At 41.5% G+C, this 17,548-nt stretch overlaps 2 protein-coding genes across 3 annotated transcripts in view; one reads left to right on the top strand and one right to left on the bottom strand.

Moving 5' to 3' along the window:
• Positions 1-374, bottom strand: part of ATPAF1 (ATP synthase mitochondrial F1 complex assembly factor 1) — a 35,584-nt gene extending 35,210 nt beyond the window's left edge. For both annotated transcript variants that reach the window (XR_008597034.1, XM_054979627.1), the window contains exon 1: positions 68-374. Coding sequence is in view for 1 of the 2 variants with exons in the window: in XM_054979627.1 (XP_054835602.1) it covers positions 68-312 (245 nt within the window). In the remaining variant the exon portion in view is untranslated. The remainder of the gene's footprint in view (positions 1-67) is intronic.
• Positions 375-10,300: 9,926 nt separating this feature from the next.
• Positions 10,301-10,798, top strand: TEX38 (testis expressed 38). The gene has a single exon (XM_054980398.1). The coding sequence runs from the start codon at positions 10,301-10,303 to the stop codon at positions 10,796-10,798; it is 498 nt and encodes a 165-aa protein (XP_054836373.1).
• The last annotated feature ends 6,750 nt before the right edge of the window (positions 10,799-17,548 follow it).

Below are 17,548 nucleotides of genomic sequence, written 5' to 3'. Positions count from 1 at the left end.
CGGGTAGAGGAGGCGTCAGGCTCGCCGCTGCCCTCAAGAACGAGCTCCAGCCCACGCAAGCCCCTACCTGCGGAGCTCCTGGATTTTGTGTTGGTATTTGGTGTAGAAAGGATTCTCCTCCAGGGTTCCGTCGCCTCCCGCCCCGCGGACTGTCATCGCCAGCGGCTGAGGCTGCGGGGGGAGCAGCAGGCCGAGAGGCCGAAGGGCGGCGAAGCGGCTCCCCCAGACGCCTCGGGAAAGGCCGAGCGCGCCCGCTCCCCCGCAAAGCTGCTGCACGTACCCTGCGGCCATCCCGTCCCCGTCAGCCCACATCCACCCAGAGCAACACGTAACAACAACCGGCCCTTCCGCACAGCCCCACACAAAGGTTCCGGGCAACAAGACATAGCCGGAACTTTCCGAGGAGGAGGGATTCGCTTTACGCTGTTGACAGGGGAGAGAGAGCAGCCGACGGTGATCGGAAGTTGCGCGTGGATTTTAAGCAAAGGAGCTCTTTAGAAAAGAAAAGGAGCGCAGCAAAAGCACGAGAGCCCTGTTTTCAAAAAGGACGTGATTGCAGCCTCGCACATGGCTCACTCTGTGAAACCTACTTGTTCATATTAAAATAGGTAGAACAATATCCGGAATAAATTAGGGTTGAAATGAATGAAATCCTGCTCTCAAATCATAGTTGGTAGGGTTCTGATAGCAAGAAACTAACAGAGCTGGTTTGCCAATGCGGTTAGCATTGATTAAATTAGCGCGATTTATGGAAGGGGGCAAAGGGAGACCCTCATGAATTTTTTTTTATTTTGTATATAATCCTAACCTTTTTTCAAAACAGATCAAGATGGGTAGCCATAGGTCTAAGGCAGTAGAAAAGAGCTTTTTTCAAAACACATTATTGCAGCATTAGATCAAGAAATCAACATCAATTGGTCTCTCAAATTACACAACTGTTTTCAATACTCTGTCTTGTTATACATATTTGTGTAGACAGGTCTGCCTGAGAGAACAGCAGGATTTGAGTCCAGTGGTACCTTAAAGACCAACAAGATTTTTAAGATACAAGCTTTTGAGAATCAAAGCTCCCTTCATATATCTGGCATCAAAATCTGATACCTGACTAACCTGAAAATCTTGTTGGTCTCCATTTTTTCTGTGCTACTGTAGACCAACTCTGCTATCCACCTGAGAGAAGCTTTCCATCAGGCATTAAGGCAACGAGTTTTCCTTAGAAAAGAGATGGTAATGTATATTAGTGTCTAAATAGGCAAAAAAGCCCTTTGTGGAATACCTTGGGTTGTCATATTTCTGAATGGCCAAGTTTTACTGGAAATCTAGACATGTTGGCTAGAACCCATTTGTTAGCTGACCAAATTCCCAGCTTTAATTTTTATTTAAAGTATGCCTCTAGGCCTTCTAGATAGACAATGTGAATACTGTTTTCTGCTTGATTTATGTAATGAAAAAAAACCCATTCTACCTTACCTTCTATGAGGGAAGTATAGTTGGGCCTTACAGAATCAGTTGATGGTTCTTTTTGTATTTTATGATTCTTAGACTTTAATTGGCTTCCAAAGAAAGAAAAGGTTCTTATTCTTTCTTGGGAATTTCCAGTGATACAACCCCCCTCCCCTTTCAGTACTGTAATAAAAAAAGACTGTCTCTCCTTAAAAATAAAAGGACAGTGTTTATGAATCCCTCCCACAGCTCTGTAAGAACAGAAAAACAAACAAATCTTAACATTTCCAAAACTGAGAAATGATATATTGTACACTAACAAGTGAAAAGGAACCAAATGGGGTGGCATTAAATGGATAGAGGATATGCGGAGGAGCCATGGCTCAGTGGTAGAGCATCTGCTGTGCACACAGAAGGTCTCACATTCAGTCCCCAACACTTCTAGATAAAAGGATCCCCAGCCCGAGATCACGATGAACTGCTGCCAGAGCAGTCATTACAGACCTTGACAGAAAAATTGTTACCCAAATAGGCAGTCTCCTAATTAGTTGGGGAAAATTAGCTTAAAGGAGACACAGCGAGGGGGGTGGGGCGTAACTGGAATTCTCCACCAGTGTTTATGGAGATTGTTCCCTAGAGACAACTCTCAAAATGAACTAGCCAGAAGTTCAACTAGAAAGGTTTTTATTAAAAGAGAAATAAAAGGGCAAATATATAATCACACACAGAACACATATGAGGAAATCGGGGAGGAAAGGGGACAAAGCAGTTTCAGGGAGGAGTATAATTAGCAGCAGTGCTTTTTTCTAAAAAAATGTTTAGGGATACTCTCAGTTTGACTCAAGAAAATCACCATTTTATAGTTCAAACCGGAAAAAATAAATGCAGTTAATGGACAAAATTACCAAGAACATGCATTAGCTCATATTACACAGCTCACAATAACTTCCAGATTGGCATGAGGTTGTGTTCACTAACATCTTCCCGATTCCTCTGCTTGCTTTTGGTGTCCGTCGCCAGATGTCCTTTCAAAAACCATGAATTTACATACACTGAAGGCTTAAACAAACTTAAAGGAGGGCCTACCAATTTTATAAACATTAAGTTTGCTACAGTGCTTAAATGCAATGAAGCTCTTGTTGGAGTCACTATTAAATTAATCTGTGAGAAGCCACATTCACACTCGTTGAAATTGGGATGTTCTTGATTGCATTTAAAAGAAGCATAAGAGATGATGGAACCTTCTTTTCTGAAAGATACTCTTGAAAACCCCCTTAGGATTTGTCTATTGGGAAGTCCAAATGACGTCAGAAGACTGTCGGTGATGAGAATTATGGGTATCAATATTGTCACCCAAGCCTCTATAGTGACATGTGCGCACAACCAAAGAGGTTCAATATAGACAAACTCTTTGCACTCTTTGCGCAAAATGTACACAAATACACAAATTGGTCGCCGCCATTGGGGGTAGCAACAAGACTGACCAATCACTGTGCTAGATTCCAACTACCAGAGCTCCAAGTGGCTTAGAGTAGACTTGTTTGTATTTGTCTGCACCCTAACGATCACCGATTAGGCCAGCGATCTTGGTGGTGTGTTCGATGCTCAAAGACGTTCCATTTTTTGTAAGATGAACAGCGCTCCTAGTGAGTTTAAATATAACTAAACATCTTTGTTGCCAACATACACTACATAAAACTTAACAAATCACATAAATATCCATAATAATACATTTGGAGTTGGCTTAGTGGGAATTCCAACATTTAAAAAATTTTTACTTTCTCCCGTTAGATTCACAAAACGTTTAGGGGTACACGTACCCCCAGAAAAAAAGCACTGGTTAGCAGTCTCAAACATGGAGATCCACAGAGGCAACAGCAAAATGACCAGTGTTTCATGGAGAAAAGAAGACCCACACAGATGTGGGTCCCACATATGTATATGTATATATGGGTCCCAAAATGAGAACTCTCACTGTCTCAAAATGCTTCCTGTGGCAAGCTGACATATTTGTCACCAAAACAATGACTTAATGAGTTTTCCAGAGGTGGATAATGAGTTGGGAGAGGATTAATGGATCTACCTATGTAAATCGTGCTTGATGATCCTGTAAATACCGGATGGGAAAAGCTACCAAGTTTGCTGAATAGTCTTAAGTGTTGCTAGATTAGGGTAGATGGGTGAGGGGAAATGAGGCTGGGTGTTGATGAAATGAATCCTGGGAGTTTCCTGGGATCCTCATTGTCCTAAGTTATGCAGCTCTAGGGAAAGGAGGGAATCTTTAGTCAGCCAGCTGCTCTTACTCTCCTTTTAAAATATTTTCCCAGCCACTTACCTGGCTGACATCCATTTTGTTTCATGTCAGACCAGGCAGTGACTTGTTCTTATGATATATGAGGAAGGGTTTTTTATATCTGTAAACTGCCCCTCAGTGAGAAGAGGGGACTAACTGCTAACAGAATGGTGTGATTCACTATAAGGCAGCTTCATGTATGTGTGTGTGTGATAGGGTTGCCAGCTTCCAGGTAGTGGCTGGAGATCTCCCAGAATTAAAACTGGTCTCCAGGCCACAGAGATCAGTTCACCTGGAGAAAACGGCTACTTCGAGGGGTGGACTCTATGGAATTATGCCATGCCAATGTCTTTTCTCTCCCCAAACCCCACTTTCTCCAGGTTTCTCCAGGTTTCAACCCCCAGATCTCCAGGAATTTCCCAACTTGGAGCTGGCGATCCTAGTGTGTGATATGTAATTAGGGGCAACTTGCAGAATCCACTTCCTTTAATAAGAAATCACATACTACAAGTCTGCTTTTTATTTATTTTTGGAAGCTGTGGAGATAGGGTGGCAGTGGAGGGGTATAGGCTTATTTAAAAATCTAAATAAAAGAGACCTGGCTCGTTTTCACACATCTTTACATTGCACAAAACTCACAGAACGAGGGCACCTTCATGGCACAATTTCTGATGTCACCCTATCATGATTCCATTTTTGTGGCGCAATGATGTCAGAAATTGCTCCATGAAGATGCCCTCATTCCATGAGTTTTGAGCAATGCAAAGATGTGTGAAAATGGCCCTTGTTTGTAATTTTTTTTTTACCCAGCCCAGTTATAATTTTTTTTAAAACCAGGGTACAGCATCATTGAGAATGCTCACAAAAACTTTGAACCACAGTAGGACTTCCTTCCTTTTACTCTGAAGTAAAAGGAAGGAAAAGTATTATTAAAATACTCTGAAAGAGTATTATTCTATTGCTTTATTATCTGCCTCAGCATATCCTGAAAAGCATATCCTGAACAGAAAGCATATTTGGGTTTTGTAAACTTGGGCTGAAGGTGGAGCAGCAATTTAGCCAGCTCTTGAGAAGGAATTTGTGACAGCAGTTATTGGGGTTCAAGAATAGCTAAAGTTATAGACTGATATATTAATCCTGAATTTTGTGGACAAACAAACATTTTGTGGAACAAGCTGTTAAGATTCAGTATTACTGCATGTTCTTGGAAGACATTTGAAATGTTTAAACTTACAGTACTGTTAGGGTGGTGAGCCTCCAGGTATGGCTTGAAGTTCTGGAATTGAAACTGATCTCCAGACTGCAGTAGGTGTGTAGAGAACAGTAGCACAAATCTTACATTAGTTGACTGTGAGGGCTTTCTAATTCTGCAATGGCTAAACACGAAAAGTTAAGGCTGTGTGTGAGCTTAGTATTTTATTGTCTGTGATTCAAGACTTGAACATCCTAACTTTTGAATTTCTCTTTGCATAGTAACTGAACAGATGTACAGCAATGTAGAGGCAGAGCTAGAAAGACAGGGATCATAGGGCCTGGTGCCTTGTGCCAATTTTCTGTATTTCAGAAAAGCCTTGCTGTTGTGTCAGATAAGATCCTGAGCAAGTCTTGGCATGAACAAAGGATCAGATAAACTTATTTTTCCTAATGCATTTTTATGGTAGTTAACAGGAGAAGATGCAAGTCAACTGGTAGATAACACAACAATTAAAGTGCTTGATTTGCAAAATTAACAAAAGAGTTGCATAATATACAGATTAGGTTACCCAGGCCTGAGAAACTTTTACTTTACTTATTTATTAACATTATTTAATCTTCCATTACGTCCCCTGCAGGGTGTTGTGCTCTGCAGACAAGCAACTCCTGGTGGTCCCCGGCCTGAAGGACATTCGTCTGGCCTCAACCAGGGCCAGGGCTTTTTCTGCCCTGGCCCCGGCCTGGTGGAATGCTCTCCCACTGGAGATCCTGTTACAGTTTCACAGGGCCTGTAAAACAGAGATGTTCTGCCGGGGCTTTGGCTGAGTGCCAGTGGATGTGCTCCTTCTTCCATCTAAGACCACTACTTCTTCTGGGGCTGCCCTCGGCCATCTGCTATGCCTGTATACAGACTCCCAATATTTGTTTAAATAGCCTGCTCCTGGACTATTTTAATGACTTTTAAAAAATTATTATTGATTTTATGTTTTTGTGACTGTTAATGTATTTTTTTAATGTTGTTAGCTGCCCTGAGCCCATCTGTGGGGAGGGCAGGGTATAAATCAAATTAGTAAATAAATAAATAATTTATAGCCTGCCTTTCTCACTGAGACTCAAGGCAGATAACACAGTATAAGACAAATATGATGAATGGCTGGGATATCCAACAATACAATAGGGTTTGGATATTAGAAATTTGAAAACAAGCAGAAATCTGAAAAGAGAGCTAAAAACCAAGCATATTTAAACATGACACATGGCTCCTTCTTAGAGCCATCTGGGCTCTGAGGAGGAGCAGGAAAGTGAGCTGCTAGAGCAGTGAGTCTTTTTCTCTTGCTTTCCTTAACTGCTGGGGGAATTTGCTGGGGTTACTGTGTGGGAGGACAAAATAGAAAAGAGTCCAGTAGCACCTTTAAAACTAACCAACTTTACTGTAGCATAAACTTTCGAGAATCACAGTTCTCTTCGTCAGATGCATAGAGGGTAAGAAGAAACTGGTCAGATATATAGGTGGAGAGGGGAGGGGGGAGTAGATGCAATCAGTAGCTTCAGATAATGGGATCAGTTTGCTTCTGATAATGAAATCAGTTACTTCTGATAATGAGATAACGATTCATAGTCCCTATTCAATCCAAGCCTGACTGAGTCAAATTTACATATGAATTCCAATTCAGCAGCTCCCCCTTGGATTCTGTTTTTGAAAGGTTTCTGTTGAACTACGGTGACCTTCAAATCCTTGATGAAATGTCCTGGTAGATTGAAGTGTTCTCCCACTGGTTTCTGGATGTTGCCATTTTTTAATGTCAGATTTGTGTCCATTTATTCTTTTGTGCAGAGGTTGGCTGGTTTGTCCAATGTACAGAGCAGATGGACATTGTTGGCACAGGAGGGCATATATCATGTTGGAGGATGAGCCGGTGTAAGAGCCAGAGATAGTGTAGTTGATGCCATTGGGTCCTGTAATTGTATTTCCTGAGTAGATATGAGGGCAGAGCTGGCATCTGGGTCTGTTGCAGGGTCTGGTACCTGTGTTGGTGACTCTGCTAGCTGATTCATGGTTGTAGGTGAGAAGTCGTTTAAGGTTGGGGGGCTGTCTGTGTGGGAGGATAGTGTTTGGGGCTGTGTGAGTGTGCAGAGACAGCTGTAAAGTAGTGCCAGTTGGAGTGTTTCTGTTTGTCTTTTTTGCCTGAGTTGGAGCTGATTGCAGAGCGGGATTCTTACTAATTGGAGAGTGTCTGTTTTGCCTGGGGCTAACTGCTGGCTCCATCCTCTACTGACTGAGCCTTGAATTGAATTTTTGCATAGCCTTCATCAAGCCAGGACAGTGGGAAGCCTCCTAACCTCATCAGGCAAGCCGTTCCATAAGGTGGGGTCCACAACAGAGAATGCATGTGTACAGACAACAGATCATTTTGCCTATTTGTAGGGTGGGACCTGCAGAAGGCCCTGTTCAGATGAGTGAAGCTGCCATGGAAGAACATAGGGAGAAAGGCATTCCTGCAGATATGAGAGACCAAGGGCTTTGTATGTGATAGGCAACATCTTAATCTGAGCCCTGTAACTGATGGGTAGCCAATGGAGTGGCTGCAGAATAGGAGCAATATGCATGTTCCACCTAGGTCCTAATAACCCAGCTGCAGTATTCTGCACTAACTGGAGCCTCCAGGTTGACCCTGAGGGGAAACCACTGCAGTAATCTAATCTTGATGTTACTGTGGCATGGATCCAGGTGGCTGGATTGGCTGTGTGAAGCTATGGGGCCATCTTCTGAGCTGGACTGAGTTGATATAAAGTGTTTTTTGCAACTGCATTAACTTCCTTTTCTAACAATGATGCTGGATCCAGTATAAGCCCTGGGCAGAGTCAACAAGGGTCAAGTGAACCCCATTGAAAGTGGGAAGCACAATGTCCTTCAAGACTTCTGCCTTCCCAACCATCATCACTTCTGTCTTGTCTAGGTTCAGTTCAATTTGTTCGCTTTCAGCTGTTTGACCACAGCAGTCAGGCAAGACCCTCTACGGCATCATCAGGGGATTTGGATGGCAAGATATAGAACTGGTTATCATCTGCATATGACTCTATGATTCCCATTGTTTCACTGCCAGCTTTAGAATTTTCATCTCTTGGTCATTCTGTTCCAATGACTGGTCATCCAGTTTTCAGTTGCCTTTCTTTCCCTAGAACAGGAAACATAAGAAGCCTAATCCCAAGAACACAGAAATCAGGCACCTTCTAAAGGCTATGTGGGTGTAAATGATGATTGTATCAGATGGCAAGTACCATAAACACACTTTCTAAATTATTGAGAAGGTATTCTAAGAGTAATTTTAAATATTGCGGCAGAACAGCTACATTACCCAGCAGAGCTCTGCTCCATCTTGCCCTACAAGGCACCTAGGCACCAGTGGCTGCCCCAAGTCTCTATCTGGTGATGAGCCACTCTCCCGGCAAGGCCAACCCTCAGAGGGGTTTTCCTCTCCTCCTTTTGATACTCCACTGTCACCACTTAGCTTTGTAGAAATTACCAATGGAGAGGGCCAAGGCTCCTCCCCACCAGTGTAGGCTTGCCTTTTAAGAATCTGCCTCATGCCCGAGTCTCCTGCTAGTAGGGTTGTCAGGTCTTTCTGGCAATCAGCGGGAGAGGGAGGTCTCACCTGGCCTTCCCTTGTGCATGCGCTTCTGATCCTAAGCACGATTATGTTACTTTTGGAAGTGACATTGCATGGACCCTGGGAGGGCATGCACACTTTGCACCAAAGCTAATTCTTTTAGAATCAGCCCAAGACATAATGTTCTGGAAGTTACATCATTGTGCATGGAACTGTGAGAGTACCACAACAGAGAATGCATGTGTAAAGACAATAGTTGGTTTTGCCCATTTGCCTGAGCTACCTGCAGCTACCTTACCAGCTACGCTGCATATGGTTACTGCAGAGACTGCTTACTGCACTCACATACCATTGGAGGGCTGGCAGTTTGCTGCCAGACCCCCCCCCCCTTTCCTGTGATACTTGTTTTAAGATATCATGTCTGATCGATGGAAGTCTGTGTCGTACAGAGAACAGCTATCACCATTTAAGAATTTTAAAAGTATCCGTCTGCAGGAGCTGGGTGTGTGAGCTCCTTCAGCCTGCAGATGAAATCAGCAAAAGAGAGTTTCCTCTCTGTGCCAGGGGATTTTATTACCTCTGTTTGCCCATCCCCTGGATAGGTCAAATAAGTCTTTCACAAAATCTTCAGGAAGAGATTGTCTAGCATTCTCCCTCTCCCAAATATCTGTGGCACCTCCTTAGAGTCAGCTTTTAGCAGGTCTGAGTTGACCATTTCATTATCTGTAGTCAGACAGGCCATCTGCATGTCTATAGCCCTGGCTAAGTTAGCCTTTGAGAGCAATCAACTTGACCCTTCCCTCTCCTGCCTGTTCTTAGTTGAGAGGAAAACTTTTTAAAACAACAGGTTGAAGGTTTTGGAATAGTCCAAACCCCCAAAGTAAAACATATTTCTCCACAGATATTCTCTAAAAATTATACAAAGTGGATGTGTGAATGACATAGATGAGTGTGTGAGGGTGGGTAGATGCATGGCCTGTGCCTGCATCTGAGGCACAAATCTTCCCACAGGGATTCTTGAGTTTCTATTTTGTGCATTGTACCTGAGCACAAAAAACAGAGGCTTAAAGTCTTAGATCCATCTGCTTATCTTACGCATCTGCAAGGAATTCAAGGGGGTATAGAGGGGCAACTGGGAAATCTAACAGGCCCCCAGCCCCCCTCCAGTTTTTCTAAACTCTCTAGGTTAGACAACAGTTGATTTTTTCTCCCCCCCCCCACTCCCCACAACTCTTTTTTCCCTTAACTCTCTCAATACTTTTCCATACTTTCTCAGAAATGTTTCCCCTTTTCCCTTAACTCTTGGTGGAGGCCCTATACTGTTTTGGTGTTCTAGCTGTCCGCTTGAGTTGCTTGGGAAGTAAATTAGCCCTGCCTGGTGTGACAATTATTTTAAGTACAGGGAGTTTTTACAGAGGAGGATTTAAAATGACTCTTCCAACTTGCAGTCTGTAGTGGTACAACCAATTTGACTATCTTATTCTGCTTTATGTGTAGACTAGCCCTTCCATCTTTATGGAATTTTATTATAAAAAGACCTGAGTGGGGAAATCTAATCCTTAAAAAATATACACACCTGTCTTTTATATGTTACAAAGCAGGCACATTTTTTAAAAAAACCAGGATTACAGTGGTGCTATAAAAAAAGGTAGTTAATATCAGACCTGTACTACAAGTGTAGTCAACAAAATTATCCGAATCCTCTACAGCTCACATTCCTAGATTGAATGAATGCTCTTATAATCTGGTCTTATTTACAGATATGATGCAATATCTTGCAGTCCTAGGACTTAGTTATATCCTGACGTTCAGCTGTATGTTAGTCCTTCAGTGCTGGAAAGGAATCCAGAAAAAACGACGTGCAAAAGCATGGGTGGAGCGGATGAAAACAGAACAGTTTTCCCACAGCACATTGGCTCATTCAGCTGATAAAGAAGCTCACCTTGAAATTAAAACAGAAGTGCCCATTCCAGAATCTGAAAGCATCACAAAGCAAGGAGCAAGCAACTTGTCAAGTGAGGCTACCCAAGATGCTATGAGTGACTCCTTCCTCTCCTTTCCAGATGCAGATCCATGCAAACCAGTGTTCCACGAAGTATTTTGTGCCTGTGCTCTTGCTCACTTCCCACCACTGCTTGAGCATTCAGCCTCCTACCCTTGCTCTAATATTCGAGCCACAAGCACTCCATTCAAGTCACCTCTGAAATCTGCTGTGCTGAAAAATGAGTCACACCATGCTGGTAGCAACATCTCTGCTTAAGAGCCAATTTAGCAGACAGCTGTGCAATACAGGGCATGTCTATATAGTTAATAGCGTCCCAATTAAAGATCATTTTCAGAATGCTTTTGAATTCAGGGTTGTGGTTTGTTTGTTTACTGGGAGGACAGCAAGGATCTACACCAGATGTGAGTAATCTTTAGACATCAAATGGAAATCTCAGTTCTAAAATTTAACTTAACACATTAACTGGAGAAGATATGCTTTCTCGAGCCAAAACAGATGAGACGCCTGACAGGTGGAGGACACGCGTCAGTTTCCTGCAAGATTCCACGGGAAGTGTGGTGAGAAAGAACCTCTGCCAGGGAGAAGAGGGATTCTCTTCTCTAGGCATCTCATGTAGTCCACACGGCTCCCTCTCGCCACTGCCAGCTCCCCTTGCTCCCCTAAAAGCACTCCACGGCCAGAGGGAGCTGAGCATGCAGTTGGTTGTGAGAGGGAGCCAACTGCTTGGGCGGCGGTGAGGAGGAGCTGACAGCAGTGATAGGCTCCTTGTCCCTCTTGCCGCTGCCAGTGCTCTCGGCTCCCTCTGGCTGCCAAGTGCATTTAGAGGAGCAAGAACATGCTGCCCAGGGGCGCTGGTTGGGACAAGAGGGACAAGGAACCGATTGCCACTGCCAGCTCCCTCTCACTGCCGCCCGCATGCTTGGCTCTCTCTGGCTGCAGAGTTCTTTTAAAGGAATAAGGAGAGCTAGTGGTGGTGAAAGGGAGCTGAGCGGACTAGACGAGATGCCTAGAGAAAGAACCTCTGCCAGGGAGAAGAGGGCTTCTCTTCCTCTTCTCCTTGGCAGAGGTTCTTTCTCAGGCATCTCATCTGTTTTGGCTCTGTGACTTACAGTTACTTCATTTGACTTGTATTTCATTCTAATTGGCAGGTCTAAAACCAGATGATAAAATATGCAGAATACTAGAAACTTGTATTTTAACAAATGCAGTATTCACGGTTGCAAAGTAACACGTAATTGTTCTATGAGCAAGACTGAAAAGCTACATAGAGTATAGTTAAGCATCCAGGCTTGGGCAGTCCTGGAATTAGGCACTGTATCTCTGTCTCCACCTACACCAACACAGTCTTCACAATGAAGTGCAAATTTTGCAAAAAAAGGCTTGATTGCAAAATCAAGTTGTGTAGATATGTACTATTTCCTCCATTCAGTTGAGTTTGAAGTCAGAGTAGAAATAAATATTAATGTGACAGAATGATTAAAATGCCAGAATAAGTCTGGTGAGATCAAGGTACAAGTATCCCTGGTGCCTGAAGAAACTGGGCAAACCTGAGCCAATCAAGTCTGGTCTAAGGACCGCAATAATAAAATATCATCAATCACTCTATCAACCTAAAGATTTGTGGGGGGGAAATGGAGAGGGTAGAATAATTTATACTGAGCTCCTTTGAGGAAGGGTGAGATAAACATAGGATAGCAAATAAGCAAGGAAGAATAGCCACTTACATGAATTAAGTCCCCAGTTAATATAGTATGAACAAACAAGACAGATCTTTCTAGAAACCTGAGAAATCCCCCAGATTTGCAGGGGGGATGGGGAGGGGTTTAACCTCCCCCACAATAATAGAACCAGCACCTGTAACTTTAAGAAATATTCTCAATGGTCATTACTAGGAAACCACAACAGTATTGCCCACGTTCAAGTGTTGGGTTCTGTCAGTAAATGGCAAAGGAGGGGGCAGGACTCTTTCCAGGCCTTTTTTTACTTTTGAGGGAGTACTCATTGCAGGCAACCATCAGGTGACTTGATACCCTCTGACTCTTATGAATCAGGAAACCTGGCCACTTTCTACTGTTCAACCACCTAATTGAAAACCAGTATAGTGTAATGGTTAGAATTTCAGATAAGGATCTGGGAAATTCAGGTTCAAATCCCTGCTCTGCCATGGAAGCTGACTGAGTGACCTTGGGCCAGTCTCTTTCACTCTCACACTCTCACACACACTCACAGCCTAACATACCTTATAGGTTTGTTTAGAATAAAATGGACAAGTGAAGAATGATGTAAGCTGCTCTGGGTCCCCATTGTGGAAAAGGCAGGGTATGAATGTAGTAAATAAATATAATTGAAGTGGTTGGGGGAAATAAAAGGTAGGTTGGTGGGTGAAAGGGAAGGAGAGAAGACAGCAGTTAGGGAAAGGTCTGGATCTGGAGATTGCCAGGAGGAGGAAAGCAGGAAATAGTGTGGAGATGGGTTACAGGGGAAACTGATATGCTCCTTTTAAGTCATTGCAGGTTCCCTGCATTGGCACTGTGCAACTTGACTAGATTTTTCCCAGGTACAGGCTGCCAAGTGTAATGAAAGAGAAAAAACTGAAGTCGGGGTAGAGGGAAATCAATGAAGGTTGGCTAGTGGGAGGAGGAAGGAAAAGGCGAGAAACCATGAAGGTTCCAGGGAAGGGAAAAGAAATAATGGGAGAGAGGGAAAAGATTACCCCACCTCCCACGAGTCCTTGCGGAGCTCCTGCTTGTTAAATACTGATCACTATCCCATACAGAAGTCCCCCCTTTTGCTGAAGGACAATTAATTGAGACACTGGCCTTAAATGTCCCCTTACAAAGCACATCTCTAGGGAAGAAAGAAGCAATTGATAAATGTCTACAGGGCCTTGCATATCCCATTTTTTTTAATCCATCCATTATTACCAAGGATCTGCACTCATAGCACATTATTTGAAGTAGTATGAGCAATACTTAAGTGACATGCCTGCAATACTGCAATTTTGAGGATCTGCAGTTAAAGAAGACACTTCTGCAGTTGTTTAAAATAATCTCATTTTTATTTACATCGTTTGGTCTTGCATGCTGTACTATCTTTGAGTACAAATCTGTACGTTACATATGCAATCATAGCCTGGCAATTAAGTTGTTTAAGTGTCACTAGTTATACCAAGGTATCCACAATGTTTAATTAATGTTAATTAGCAGAGTATATTTACAAGTACAAAATACACAGTTCAATCTTATGCATATTTACTGAGAAGCAAAACATATTGGCTTCACGGAATTTTTAAACTTAACTTATACCCTGTCTTTCTCCCCAATGGAGACCTAAAGCAGCTTATATCATTTTCCTCTCCTCCATTTTATTCTATCAACAACCATGTAAGTTAGGCTGAGTGTGTGTGACTGGTCCAAGTTCACCCAACAAGCTTCCATGGCAGTGGGGATGTAAACCTGGGTACAGTTTTGGAGATTCAGATCCTGGTCCAATATTCTAACTACTATAGCACACTGACTAATGTACATGATCACTATTGCTTGTTTTGGGTGGTGAGGCAAAGGATCATGGGAGACACATTGGTTCAGGAATACACAAGTACAATGGGTAGATCTTCAACTGCAAGCTGTCCAAACGTTCTTTCTTCAACCATTCTCCTCTAGGAGGGTACTTTGAAATAGAGACTGGAAGCAGGGGAAAGTTATGGTAATTTAAACATTTGGGCCTTGTATCACACACAATGTAGCCAAGCATGATCAATAGCACTATGAACAAATTGCAGGCAAAAGCACTCAAGATTCAGCCTGCCCTCAAATTACCTAGAATATGGCTTCAAAAGAACTAGATTTGATCACCACTGATTATGTTTTTTCTTTGGAATCTACTCCAGTTCAGGAAGTGGCTTTCATAGCCTTGCCTTTCTAGTCCTCAAAAACAGTATATACCTTCAAAGAAATGCCTATCTGCTAAAAAGAACAGAAATTCACTAGACACAAACTAACATTTATTAATCCATGAAACTAAGCATTTTAAATAAACTACTTTCAGCCTATTTCTTATCACGGCCAGATTCTACAAATCCACTTCCTACCATAAAAAGATTTTTTGGGGCATACAAGCATGATTATCATGTGCAAGACAATATTATATTTAAGATTTATTATTATCTAGTCCACTACTAATAGTATAAAGAGAATAAGCATGTTTTGCAGCATAAGCTAAACAGTGGTTTGGCTGTGAATCAGCACTCTATTGGTTTGAACCCCACTACTGCCATGAGCTCAGTAGGTGGCCTTGGGTAAGCCACTCCTCTCAGCCCCAGCTCCCCAGTTGTATTGTGGGGATAATAACAAGACTAACTTGTTCACCGCTCTGGGTGGGGCACTAATCTGTCTAGAAGAGCGGTATATAAGCACAGTTAGTATTATTACTACATCTGCTCGTCATATTATTACTACATCTCATCATAAATTTGCCATAAAATAAATGGCAAATATACCTAAAACAAGATATATTTAAATTTGACATTCACATTGCATGACAGGTGCAAAACTCAGTAGCCAAAACCATTTCATATATAGACAATAGAAAAGTTTGTATATTTCTAGGAGTATTTTTTTTAAACCTAGTATTTTTGTTATGATATATGGAAGATGACCATTAATCATCTTGACCATTAATCAAAGAAATTATACAATATAAAACTAAGGAAATCCCTGTGCAGCAGATTTTAAAACAAGTTAAACAGATCAAAACTAGGATTAACATGCAGAGCAAGCTGAAATTCTTAAAAGCTTGATGAACTCAGTTCTTTGGATCAAATCCTACAAAATTAATCCTCCACTTTTTCTTTCAAAGGTTGTTCAGTAGTTCTGCATTTTATTTTTCTAAAGACGTTGCTACAAGGGAAAGCATCCACACAGATGCCCCTAAAAGAAAACAGGTTTAAATGCTTCAAAGCATAGACCTTTTGCTCTCATAGCTTCTAGGGGCTCTTCCTACCGAAAATTAAACTTACTAGATCTCAGTTCTGTCCCAAATCTAGTAACTCCATCTGTATAACACATTCACAATACAGGTCGACTTTTCAAGACATTCCTGCTTTGCAGCTATGTTTTGGCCCTAGGCCACCACCAGATTAAATCTACTTGTAGTATACTGTTGCATATTAGTTTCTTATCAACTTTGAACTAATTCATCCTTAGATCTGAAGTTGAGCAATGTAATGCATACCCACACCATTCTATTTTGCAAACTGATAAAGCCAATTAACCATGTGCCCTAAAAACTAGCTTCCAGAGTTCATTATTTCAGTCACCTTCACATTAGTGGTAGTGAGGCAATATTTGGTTGCTCCTGACAACATATGCAACCTTTGCCCAAATGACATAGGTGCAACATGTAGCTCCATGTGTACCAAGTAGTGTCACCCACAGTTGGGAAGGCATTGACAGAATGGTACAGAACGGCACAGGAAGAAATTGCATAAAGTGAACTAGAAGCAATAATGTGATAGTAGCCGCCACACTATTACCAGTAACAAACTTGTCTTTAGCACAATGTTATACAAATATTACACATCTAAAGTTCAGCCTGCAAGTCAAATGAAATGCTGCACAATCGCAATGCTACAACACTCAGCAATTCAACATCTATTAGGTATCTCTGCATGACTGTACTTCCGCTTTTTACATGGGATTCACATTTTTTGCAAATTAATTCCATGTCAAAATCATGTGCCACATTGAAGCTGACTACTTCAAACCAAAGAAATAAAGACTTAATTCAGTGTTTCCCAACCTATTTTCTATGCAGGAACCCCTACCCACGAAAATGTTAATAGGCCAGAAAAAGTTGATGGTGGGAAGTGAAACTCAATTTCTGCTGAATTATTGTCAATATTTATTTGTAAAGAGTTGAATTTATAAACCTGGTCAGCAACTTAAAACTCACAATATTTCAAGGATTTGTAATTTTTTGTGGTATTTCAAATTGTTTATTTATTCCACGGTTTCTCATGACAATGTTCTACAAAACCCTTTTTGGGAAACACTGACTTAATGCATGCAGCAAAACTGGCACTTCCTTTTTATAGTGTGTGCATATTCTAAGGGGCTAACTTCTCACAGAGGTTACCAGACCTCACTTGTTTCCTTGTCCATAATACAAATTGGACTTAGGGCACTGTTATTTTGTGAGATGCCTCAAGCAGATGTCTGTAGAGGCAGCACATCACGTTCCTAAATGAATAGACCTTCTCTGTAGATTGTATGCATGTTTTGATGGAGGATTATATTAGCCACTGAGGATTTTAATCAACAGTGAATCTGGCATAATTTTTGAGTGCGATTTTCAATCATTGCAACAGCACACTCCCAAACCAAAAGTGCACTGAACTATTAACTGAATACTAAGATTAGTTTCCTTTCATATTATCTGACCTATATATATATATATATCTTCAGTATTCTAGAATAACTACTATATGAGGACAAATACAAATACTAATATAGTTATTTTTATTGCTTTATTTAAATTGGTCAGTGTTTTATACAGAAAATGTGATTGTTTTTCAGTCTTCGTGCAATATATTGCATTTTGGAACTTCACCAGGCAAACTATGTCTGGAAAGCAGGTGGGGAAACACTTGAACGCTGATGAAGGGAATTTAGTTTTTCCAATTCCTTTCATAGTAATATCTTTGGAGGTCTTTTCTACCTACTCTGGAATCACACACACCATTTATCAAGCCTCCCAGAATACAGTATTTGACCATTACCATTGCTATTGTCTATGATCTCCGTATTTCAAACACTGAAAAGATTAATTTTCTTGTATGTAAATTACATTGTTGATAATCTGTTTTATTAAATGTAAAATGGCTAAAGACATAATAAAATGCTCTAGAAAGTTTTGGATGTCTTTTCAAATTTAGATTCACAAAATTAATAGCATATTAGGAGACCTTGCTGTGATTTATTTTCTGATTGGTATACAGACTGTTTA

This window comes from Eublepharis macularius, chromosome 5 (assembly GCF_028583425.1).
Source record: "Eublepharis macularius isolate TG4126 chromosome 5, MPM_Emac_v1.0, whole genome shotgun sequence".
Taxonomy (NCBI): Eukaryota; Metazoa; Chordata; class Lepidosauria; order Squamata; family Eublepharidae; genus Eublepharis; species Eublepharis macularius.
This window is presented reverse-complemented; position numbering and strand designations above follow the sequence as displayed.

Coding starts and splice junctions, on each gene's coding strand:
- TEX38 (XM_054980398.1), top strand. CDS start 10,301: ATGATGCAATATCTTGCAGTCCTAGGACTTAGTTATATCCTGACGTTC.